The sequence below is a fragment of the Cyclopterus lumpus genome, chromosome 25 (genome assembly GCF_009769545.1).
Source record: "Cyclopterus lumpus isolate fCycLum1 chromosome 25, fCycLum1.pri, whole genome shotgun sequence".
NCBI lineage: Eukaryota > Metazoa > Chordata > Actinopteri > Perciformes > Cyclopteridae > Cyclopterus > Cyclopterus lumpus.
The window spans coordinates 9,762,357-9,774,457 of NC_046990.1; the positions used below are offsets into that span (position 1 = coordinate 9,762,357).

The window sequence follows — 12,101 nt, forward strand, 5'->3', positions numbered from 1 at the left end:
GGTGGTGGTTAACCTAACACAATGGTTAGCATTGTCAAATGGTGGTGGTTAATGTTGTAACACGATGGTTAGCATTGTCAAATGGTGGTGGTTAACCTAACACGATGGTTAGCGTTGTCAAATGGTGGTGGTTAATGTTGTAACACGATGGTTAGCGTTGTCAAATGGTGGTGGTTAACATTGTAACACGATGGTTAGCGTTGTCAAATGGTGGTGGTTAACCTAACACAATGGTTAGCATTGTCAAATGGTGGTGGTTAACGTAACACGATGGTTAGCGTTGTCAAATGGTGGTGGTTAACCTAACACAATGGTTAGCATTGTCAAATGGTGGTGGTTAATGTTGTAACACGATGGTTAGCATTGTCAAATGGTGGTGGTTAACCTAACACGATGGTTAGCGTTGTCAAATGGTGGTGGTTAATGTTGTAACACGATGGTTAGCGTTGTCAAATGGTGGTGGTTAACATTGTAACACGATGGTTAGCGTTGTCAAATGGTGGTGGTTAACCTAACACAATGGTTAGCATTGTCAAATGGTGGTGGTTAACGTAACACGATGGTTAGCGTTGTCAAATGGTGGTGGTTAACCTAACACAATGGTTAGCATTGTCAAATGGTGGTGGTTAATGTTGTAACACGATGGTTAGCATTGTCAAATGGTGGTGGTTAACCTAACACGATGGTTAGCGTTGTCAAATGGTGGTGGATAATGTTGTAACACGATGGTTAATGGTGTCAAATGGTGGTTAACGATAACGACGCCCAGTGTGTCTCATCTGGTGCAAAAGGGTGCCTTGTGCATCGGTATCGAGACCTTTTCCCAAGAGCCAGTATTTGACGGGTGAGACCTGGCGGGTCCAAAACAAACTAAATCTGCCAATCAGCACCTCTGTAGCTCACTAATAAACACACTGTATCTCATTATATCCTGCAATGAAAGTCAAATTTTGTTGTCCCTTTTGTATCGTTAGTAGTTTTTTTTTGTAAAAGGAAGTCTTTCGTCTCAGCCGGCAGGAGAAGGAGAGACAAACAAATGTGAGTTGTAGTTTACATGTTATGGGCAGACGGCGTGTTGTTAGTGATATTGAGGAGTACGGAGCACAGCAGCATCTAACCGGACCCAAGTGATATTTGCAGGTATGTTTATATGCAATTTAGTGGACTGCAGCTGAGGAGTTAATTAGCTATCTAGCCTACAAGCTGAGGTTGGCAGTGTGCTTTCGCCCGGTGAATGTTTGACAAGTGATTCAAAGAGCAGATGTGTAAGTTGAAGTAAAAAGAAAAGAAGAACAAAAGCAATTTAAATTCAGTTGAACTTTAATAGTCTAGCTAGCACATGCATAATTCAGTTCACTCTTACAACTGAAAGATTATGAACAAAATCTAATGAAATGATGTCAAAAAAAATTCTGCACTTTTGATCATCAAAGAGTAGATGCAGGTCTTTCAACAAGGGCTCAATAGATTTTGAAGCCCCATTTGAGTTCATATCATGGATATTCCACTGCTTCAGTTATGCTCTCTCTGCTGCCTCGGTGGAAACTATGGCCCGGAGTCCTCTCTCCACTGTGTCAAACGGCGTCATCAGAGGAAGACAAAGGTAAGAAGGACAGGGTGCCAGGAAAAAGGGGCGTGACTGCATCTGTAAATAGTGGGGCTATTTCGGGCCTGCCACGGTCGTACAGGGGAGCAGCGCCTAGGCCTGCCTTCTGTCTCTATAGGGATGGGCGCTCCATAACTTTTTGCTGGATGGAAAAAGTCTGGAGGACTGGCAGCTGGTACACAGGAGCTCCCATGGCACTGTGCTGTTTTACACATAACTACCCGCCGCTAACAATTCTCACCGGAAAAACACGCAGGCCTCTGCTTGCGCTTGGCAGATAAGCAGCTTGTTGCATTTCATCCCTGCTAAAGTGCAGCGGTAGGTTTGTTTGTGTTTCACGTTGAAACAAAAGTGGAAGGCCAAATGCCATCTGTTGATGGATTTAAGTGCCCTCTTTGCTGGAAATCCCATCGGAAACAAATTGTAAGATGTAAACAAGAGTGCCTGCAACAATTTTGTATCAATTGGAATGGCAATAAAGTAAAATAGATAAATACATGTAAATATTCACTCCAAAAAAAGGTTTATATATATATATATAAAAAAAAAGTTTTTCCCTACTCTTGTCAATGTCAAAATGTCTCTACTTCAGGCTTTATTAGGGATATAGGTACAGGTTGGAACAGCCAGAGGTTTACTAAGGTCAAGCCATATAACAAAAGAAAATCACACAGCCAAGTTAAAGTGAAGGCCTTAAAACTAAAGCACAGCCATATGGGCCATACGTGTAATAGTCAAAGAATGCTTTTAGAGGAAAAGTACTGAATCCATTACCAACTGATTCACCAATTTTTTTAAACATGTATAATCTCAGATGCATAGAACTAGCTACATTTTTTGCAAATAATGTACTCCAAACGTGTAAACATATTTAAAGAATTTTTAAATACAAAAAAACAAAAAAAAAAACATAAAAAGTATTGTTAAAAGGCCTTAATCATTAATGCACTTGCTCATACGTAAACACAACACCAAAGTGATTGAGAACTTAGGCTATGTATGGTCACCATTATGCCATTTATTAATGAATTGTCGAGAACACATTAAATGCACTTAAAACACATTTCATTTTTCATAAATATTTCATATTAAAGAGAAATATGTTTCACCTTGTGCCTACAGAGAAAAAGCATTATAGAGTTGCAACTATCTTGTAGCCAAGAAAGAGAGTAAGGCACAAAATAGAAACCTTATTCATACAGTTTAGTCATGCTATTATACTATATGTCCGGAAAAGTATTAGGAAGCTATACTGTAAGCTACTGTCAGCTAAATGATCCCCAACATTAGTACACTGTGCATGCTCCAAAGGACAGATAACATGGAAAAGACTGCAGCTGTGTGAAAGAAGAGTTGACGAAGATATGTTTGTGACACGACGTCGGAAATCAATCTACAATATTTGGTCTGGAAGCAAGGAAACCTGCTCTGTGTCTACGGTAAAGTGCATCATGTTTTTGTCTTTTTTTTTTTTTTGTACGGGGAACCGCTCTACGCTAAAGTCTCCGACAGAAAAAGGAAACTTGGACAATAATTTCACCAAAGATAAAAATCCTTTGGTTAAAGCACATCAATTATTGCCCGCTGTAAGTAACAGTCCTGCCGACTCCTCAGTGGAATCGACCGAATGAGTAAAAGTGAGCCTGCCGCACGCTTAGATTATCCCTATGCCTATTTACATGCAAACCTGCAGTGCAAGAAGTAACACACAAATATCTATATTGTCCCGGAGTATTCTCATCTATATTCTGCAGGTAAGCATACCGTTGTTCTACTATCTTATAGCTGGGGGGAGAAGATAACTGATACCTGCCTTCATAAGCCCGTGCATCCAGCGACTGCTAGGATATGTACTATATATTTCTCTGATTGTCTGTGCATCATTATGTCATGGTCTGGGTGGGAGGGCTGGAAGACGGGGGCAGGTGGATTAAAAAAAATTTAAAAAATAAATGAGAAAGAAGAAAAAGGCACTAAGGTGAAAAGCATAATGCAGGGTAGTAGAAATGGTCATATCAGGGGGAAGACAAATTGAACAAAAATTTAAACGCTAAATAGCAAAACTGCATGATATAAGCATAAGGCATACATAAGTACATTTTCAAATACATGTTTGTACAAAAGAATATCATACAGTAACATTCAGTATAAATGAACAATGAGATAATAATGAGGAAGCGAGAGAAAAAAGAAAGAAAAAAAGACATTTCTAATCTATTCACAGATTCCATACACATTTTCCAGCCTTTTATTCAGTTTCCCTGTAAACAAATCATTGAAATGATACAAAAAAGTCATATAAAAATGTCCACTCTGGGTGACAATGAACCATTTGCATTTGTGTCACGGCCGCTGTTGACTGCTGTCAATATCGCTGCTGTAAGGCACCAATTCGGTTGTTGGCGGACGGACGGCACGAACAAAACGAACCAAAGTGATGACGCACGACACGCGTTGTCCCGTTAGCTCGTCCGCGCGTTAACATACAGATCACACTGGATATGAAGATTGTCATTTGTGTCAACGATGGGGAGTGTTTCAGTCTCTTTGAGCTGTTTGGTCCGCTAAACAACATCGGCTGTGAATTAAGGCAAGTGCACAGTCGTATACGTTGCCCCTGATTTCACTTCCCTTTTTTTGTTTTTGTTGTTGTTGTAAATATAACATTCATCTGTTTGTTCAAATGGAGCTTTGCCAAGCGATTGTCATTGTGGATCTGCAGCGAACTGGGGATGATGGTCAGGTGGGAGATCCTGGTCTAAAAAGGTATTCTTCATCATCTGGATCTCAAGTTGTTGGTTTGTGTGTGTGTTTGTGTGTTTATCTGTGTGTGTGTGTGTGTGCTGCTGCTGAAGAAGACGTCTGAAGTCGTCTATGCGGTGTGCACGGAGATGCTGGAGAGGTCGTTCCTGATGATCTCGTTAACTGTGGAAAGAAGAGAGAAATTGCGAATCATTATCGACTTGTCACGTTGAATGGCCGATCATTCCACGACACGATTGCATTTGGTGGAGAGGCCGAGAAGTTATCGAGGGTCAGGTCACAAATGCGTTTTTCTTTACAGCGAACACTTGAAACTTGGACCGAAGGACGGTGTTACTCGATTGCAGCCTGCGTGAAACAATGTCACACGAGGCAAGTTGAAAAATACCGGATGCGAGTCGCTGCAATCCAAACATATCGCCGTGGTTACCAGCCTATCTGCCCCGTACACACATCTCTGTTTTGAAGTCGTCGCCGTCTTGTCTTTCCTGCACCAGTTCCTGTGCCCGCGCCTTTCCCACAGTCGGGCAGACGCAGATCTGTCCCCCTGCCTTTATCTGCTCTGTGTTCTTTGGCATAGCAGAGGGAAGTGGCTGTGAAGATGGCGAGGACCTCTGCAGCCCTGTGGCTCGGCGCAAACAAGAAGCTCCTCAGACGTAAAGCTTGCCGAGATAGTGGGGCCGATGCAGAGAGAGAGAGAGAGAGAGTCTGGTGAAACCACCGTCGGCGGTGGGGAGCCAAGACAGGAAGTCCACCCACTCTGAGGCCCACAGTTTGTTTTCACTAGATACTGTTCGACGATTGGCGAAGCGTCGCTCAATACTCGTGAACGGCGTATTGAGCGGTTCTGGTGACTCTTCTTTCACAACAATGTTGCTGAGCTGAACTGACCGATGGGAAAAATGAAGTGCAGACCCCCCCCCCCCCCCCCCCCCCCCACACCCTACGCATAATGTACACTCATTAACAAGGATGGAGACAGAAATGCACATAATAAAAAAATATTTTTTTAAAGAAGTAGGCCACACACACACACACACCTATAATAGCTTGCCCCCCCCCCCCCCCCCCCCCCCCCCCACCCCTCCCACACACACAAACAAACAGATTGGGACTCACCTCCCTAAACAGGAGGAACTCCCATTGGAAAAATCCCACCTGTGCCAACACTGCTGGGTGTTTTCAACTCCATTCCGCTCCGGGCCAAACGTGCATTTACACGCTGAGGTTATTTTTAGCTCTGCCATCGCAGGGCATGAAGGAGGTGCAAGCGAGCACATGTACAAATTAAGACGATTAAGACTTTTAATTTCGCTCCTCTGTCAGCCGAGGTGAGGAAACAAGCTCCAGGTCATTTTTTTCGAAGAAGGGAACAGCTCGGTAACAATTATTTGATTTTTTTTCTCAGAAGGAAAGCAGTGGCTTCCTTTCTTCTTTTTAGTCATTGTAAAAAAAAAAAAAAAATGGTGACGTCTCCTCCGCCCACATATAAGCTGCGGTGTTATTCTGCTGCGCGTTATCAACTAATATTTTCCGTCGGCCGTGCTCGATGATGTTCCATACCTGAAGAACCTCTGGCCTTCATGTTCTCTTGTCAGAAATGTGAGAATCTCAGAAACAGGATGTGGCCAACTGTTCTACCGCAAGACAACACCAAGCTGCTATTTATAGTTCAGAAGGGTAGCTCGCCTCTTTGACTTGCACCGACTTCTGGGAAACCAAGAAATTGGTTGAGGCAACCTGAATGTGCACATGCACACAACAAACGGATAATGTGTTACATTACAAACCCGTCAGATTGGTTTTGGCGATCCAAATGCATTTTAATTTTAATTTTGTACAAAAAAAAGATGGAAAACTGAATTGAATAGATGCAGGTCAAATGTTTTGATTATATTGTGAAACAAAAATGAAGAAAATCAGGTGTCACAGTTCTGCCAATGAATATTTTCCCATTTTTTCCTTTTTGAAGTCAAACTTTTTGAAGTGACTAGATAACCACAACTATGCAGCATGAGAGAAGACAGGAAGACATGCTCGGGAACATTTTGTCCAGAGTGGAAATTGCTAGATGATCTCCGTAAACAGCCGCAACTAGCAGGTCGCAGTGTTAAAAAAACATGACGGATCATTATTTATTTATTTATAACAAAGAACGCTTTGTGATGTTACCCAAACGATATGTTTGCTTTCAGATACGTACATGAATGAACTCTCTGTGGCCTGGCATCCTTCTCAACTGCATTGGAAACTTTATTTATTCATTTTTACCCAGTTGCCCAGGTTAATAACGGGAAAAGCTGTAACTGGGAGGACGCCCTCTCACGACTAAACATTAAACCACAAATATTCCACTGAAAGAAGATGAATCGCTGAAAATATCTGAAAAAAATGGGCAGCCGCTCCGAAACCCAATCCGAACTAGCAAAAACATGTTCACGATGACAAGAAGTTACTTTGTGCTTTTTGTAAGAAAAACGTGCAAAATGCGAGGTATTTTGGACCGATATTAGAAAACAAAGAGTTTACGGTGCGACGGATTTGGCCTCAGTAATCCAGGCGTGGGCGTTGTGACCTCATCGGTCTGCTCTGAGAGTTCAGTGTGAACCTGACCTGTGCTTGGGGATTCAGTTAGCATTGTTAGAGGAGAGTGCTGTGCAATCGGGGGTTCGATAACAGCCGGGGCTTCCTCAGAGAACAGAGGATGCCCTATGTGGTCGGGTGAGAAGCGGAGCCTCGAGGCCTGAGAGCCGCTCCGTGGTTCCTGCCGTCGTAACACAATCTCCTTCGGCCAAATCAGGCCAGACTGGCAATGACCTGGCAGAGAGTGACTTCACTCCCCCCCCCCCCCTCCCCCCCCGGCTTCCCTCAGCTGACCATCAAAAACACGACCTCTGAACTCCAGTTTGTAACAAAGGCTTCCTGCCAGGGACTCCTGTTCTCACTCGGAGTCTCTTGACACCAAAGTAGCAGGAGGGCACCTTCCTGAGCTTCCCTCACTTTCACTACATGAACAAGCGGCAGCTGCGCGAGGGTCAAGGACCTTCTCACTGTAGCGAAGGGGGGGGGTTGGGGGTTTGGTTTCCTATGCTTACTTGTAGTAGCACATCATGGTTTGTGAGAAAGAGGAGGTCGCTTCCGTCTATTGTGGCACTCGCAGCATCTTAATGAGGAGATAAGTCTGAGTCACGGATAAACACGGAGAGCAAAGAGGGGAGACGGGCTGAGAGTTCAGCATGTGATTTGGTGGGGAAGTCAAACTGAAGCTCAATTGTCTTGCTTGGAGAGAGACAATTGAATTTCCTGGTCCATATTACTTTTGTTTCCCCACTACATCAAATCTTCTCTCGGCCTCAGCAGAAACACTAAATGGACAATTTGCTGCCTCCCACGCACGGCTCAAGCCGCTGGACGCAGAGAGAGGCTCAGACAGCGTCCCTTATCTTGTGGCGATATAACGGGCAGCGTCAATTATAGGGAGGGGGGGGTCAAAGGTCGGAACACACACATGACACGACACAGAGGGAGATGAAGATGGAGAGACTGAGAGAGAGAGAGTGGACAAGCGAAATGGACGGAGACGATCATTATTCTCACGGATAAACACAAATGGAAAGAGACGGAGTGTTCCACTAATGCTTCATCATGATAAAGTGCTTCATAAATTCATCTGAGCATCGCAGGTAGACAGCTTCTAATCCATCGCAGGGATCCCTTTGGGCCTAATGATGTGATGATATGTACAGGCAGCATATTTCATCCCCACAGCTAGGCGGATGTGTGAAGCCATGGGCTTTCCCATGTGGAACCACTCCATCTCTGACACAGGAAGAAGAAGAAGAAGAAGAAGAAGAAGAAGAAGAAGAAGAAGAAGAAGAAGAAGAAGAAGAAGAAGAAGAAGAAGAAGAAGGGGTTGTTTGGGGTAGCATGTGGCCTGACATGTATACCTGCAGACGCCCTTGTGGAGTCTAGTCTAGAGTCTAGTGTTCGTCTCATGGTTGTTAAAGGTCTGATTGTATAGAAGTCTATGAGAAAATTACCCTATTTCTCATTTGATTTATTCCCTCAGTAAACATTGTAAACATGAGTTTATGGTCTCATTCCCTCGTTTCATGTCTTCTTCAATACTGCACGATGTTCATTTAGTACATTATGGTCCCATTTAGCGTAAAATACACTATAAAGCAAGGGTGTGGCTACCTCTTGATTGACAGGTCGCTACCACAGTGTTTTTTGTCTTCAAACTTTAACCCTTTCACGGTGTTCATGTTGCTCGTGAGAGTTGAATGTGACGTTTTAGTCGCCAACTCAGCATTTTTGGTTGCACTTAGCTCCCCCACCCCCCCTCCCCCTTGGCAGGTCCACAAACCAATGGGTGACGAAGAGGATGAGGCGGCACCGATATCACTAAACACTAACGGCGATGCTGTCAAACATGCACTATCATTGATAAACACAGACGAGATTAAAATGTACTTTAAAGAGCTCTCTCTCTCTCTCTCTCTCTCTCCCTCTCTAACACTCGCAGAGCTGGGATACCAAAAGAGGAGTGATACAAACGCTTCTTTTGGAGAGCCGGAGAGAAAAAGAGAAAATACAGCGTAAACAATAAGTGCTCTGATGTCACTGAGGAGATTTCCAATCAATATGTCTGCTGCTGTTTTTAGTCGAGGGCTCCTGGGCTCAGTTGGATAAGAGAGCCGGAGCAGCAGCAATGACACACTCATGCTTGATAGACGAGCCCTGACCCTGGAGGAATGAGGGTGTCTGCCTCGTCCAGACCCGGATCACTCAGAGAACACTCGCATAGCAGTTGCGAGAAATGCCGGGCTCGAGAACCATAAAATAAGCAGTATCCCAAATTAGAAGTCTAAAGACAACAACTTTTACCGAAAGCCCCGCCGGTGACGCGCTTATGTTGGCCACGGCGGCGCGCGGCCTTTGTCTTTGATCTCGCACGGTGTGCTGCGCCCTCTCGCCATCTCACCTCACTCCGTCTCTCTTTGTGAGCCTGCTACTTCCCTCTCCTCCACCTCCTCCTCCACCTACTCCTCTCATTTCCTCCCGGGGACCCAGGAGGCCACGGGTGTGCTCACTCGAGGCCGGTCTCCTGGGAGGATGAGGGGGAGGTGTTTACATGGTTGGAGCTGCTCTCCAGTGCCCTCATCACGGACTCCTCTGTAATCACTGTGCAGTCGGTTTGTGTCGCATAACAAAATGAAAAAAAGATAGACATTAACAGTCCAGACACTATGAAATTAAAAAAATACATGTCTTTTCTTTATCCATTTCAACTTGTGACCCATATATATATATATATATATATATATACTTTTTACTACAGAAAAAGAAAACGGATGCCACAGCACCGCCCACTCAGAGATCTTTGATTACACGTTTCGGGGCTTCGATTGCGTCGAGTCGTATTTATTTAGCTGCAAGCGGAGGAAGAGCGGCGGGCCGCGACTCCACAATCAAAGTGTTCGTCATGAAAGCTCGCATGAAAAAAGAGCCGACGACATGCAGCGTGCACGGGCGACTTCAGGGGGCGGGGGGGGGGGGGGGGGGGGGGGACGACGAAACCAAAACGCACAGTTTAACACGACGAGCGAAGCGGAACCGGGGGGTCGCTTGGCCAAAAAAAAAAAAACGCCGAGTGCCTGAAAACAAACCAAACGGAGTGAGAGGCGGACATTTTTTATTTCTTTTTTTTTTTTGCGATTGAGATATGAAAAGGAGACGGATTAAAAAAAACCTTTGCGCGGCTCATTACCGATGGGTCGATGGTAAAATAACTCTAGCCATCTGATTAAACGTAGGGTCCCCGCCGCGGCTCTGACATTTCACTGTGAAATGGAACACGAGCACATTGAAGCAATCATACTTCGGTGGGTCGCGGCCGTCTTGAGTGCGAAGTTGGCTGCGCAGCATGCGGCACGCGGATACGATTTACAACCGCGCTTCTTTAAATCACCTGTTTGCCTGTGGGACTCTTTTCTAGATTAGTTGTCTTTTTATTCACATGCGGAGAAAACGTGCTCTCCGTGAACCCCCCCCCCCCCCCCCAAAAAAAAAATGACCCAACATCTTGGCTCTCTGAATTGCAGGATGCATTACATAGCATACTAAAGGTAAGTAAATCTTAAAAGGCCTCTCTCTCTCTCTCTCTCTCCAACACCCCCGCTGAGCTCTCGTGCTCTGTATTGAAGCCGAGTGTGATCTGATTAACACCCCCGTCTGCTGACCCCCAGAGCAGGCCGTCAACTTTAAATCCTGGGGCGCCCGCGGAGAGGGGTGGGGTGGGGGGGGGGGGATTCAAAGACTCAGAGGAGGAGACGGCCTCGGGGGCACATCGTGGATCTATTCAAGCACACCGGTCTGGAGGCGGGACTAAGGGCGATCTTGGCAAAGGTTCCCCCTTATCTCCTTTCCATCGACCTCGCCTTTGATTTTCCCAGACAGAAGAACTTTCAATCCATCTGGAAACTGTATAGTTTTCAAGAGGGAGACGGGGGGGGGGGGCTATGAGGGGATTGTAGGTGAGGCCGACACGTTTGCTGTCTCCTGTAAATCACAGAAGTGCATTTTTCACCTGCTTCTGTCCGCGCCGTTTCAAATCACACAGGTTTTTCTTTACAGTTGCCGGGTCTCAGGGTCTCAGGGAGAGAACCTGCACCTTCAAGAACCTTCGCAGGAACAAGAGCCTGTTGTTCCACTCTGTGACGCAGTATATCGAGCTCATTTCATTAAAATGTACATTTCTGTTCACGTGGTGTTTGTGGGGGGGAGTGTTCCAACTTCAAGCTCCCTGATGATGTGAAACGATGGATTTGCATCATTCAGAGGGGAAGATTGTGTCGTCTTCTGGTCCTGGAAACAATACGATGTTGAATGATACCCTCTGTCCAAGTAAGGCACCTTTTATTAAAGTGTTTATAATTGTAAGGCCATTCTAATTGTTAGTAAGTAACTTCTGAACGTTTTGTTTATTAATAAATACCAAACACCCTAAAAGTTGTTGTTATTAATGACTTAAAAAGTTTAAGCATTAGTAAATGATTTATAAAAAACACAGTTTGGACACTTAACTTTAGCATTATTATTATTATCAGTATATCTATATATACATATATATGTATATATATAGATATACCTGATCAATAGTTCATAGCAGGACATATTAAGGACAACAGACTCATTCAAAGGCGGTTTTCAATAAATGTGATCAGAAGATTAATAATAATAATAATAAAAAAATTCAGTTTGATGATACATTTTCAACTCAAGGCCCACTAGCTAGATTTCTACCGGGGCTTTCAGCTGCATCTCATGACCTTCACATGCAACTATAAAAGTATGCCAATATGTACTACTCGAAGACTTCATCATATCATAAATGAAGATTACCACTATATTATATAGTCTCCATCTTATCACGCTGTGAACCTTCATCTATCTCACAGGAGGTATTATTGTTGACAGATGCATAAACACTTCAAATGTCCTGAGTCAGGGATGTGGGAGTCGGGTCGGTGGGTTGGTTCAAATAAAGAGCCACCTTGTAGGTCTAACCACCGCACAGGCGCTCATTAAAAGCCCCTTGGCCTTTACTTGAGCTGAAGACGTTAATGGTGAGGTTTGCGCAGCGCCCCCTGTAGCCTTTCATCGCTTAATAGCTCAATGCTTAACGCTCTAAAATAAAAGTAAAATAAAAAAGGCTCACTGAGCGTGA

At 44.4% G+C, this 12,101-nt stretch overlaps 1 protein-coding gene across 1 annotated transcript in view; it reads right to left on the reverse strand.

The window, feature by feature from the left end:
• Positions 1 to 2,604: 2,604 nt before the first annotated feature.
• LOC117728254 (nuclear factor of activated T-cells, cytoplasmic 1-like) overlaps positions 2,605 to 12,101 on the reverse strand; it is a 53,987-nt gene continuing 44,490 nt past the window's right edge. The window contains exon 10 of the mRNA XM_034529061.1: positions 2,605 to 4,531. Within this exon, the coding sequence (XP_034384952.1) occupies positions 4,479 to 4,531 (53 nt within the window). The 3' untranslated portion in view covers positions 2,605 to 4,478. The remainder of the gene's footprint in view (positions 4,532 to 12,101) is intronic.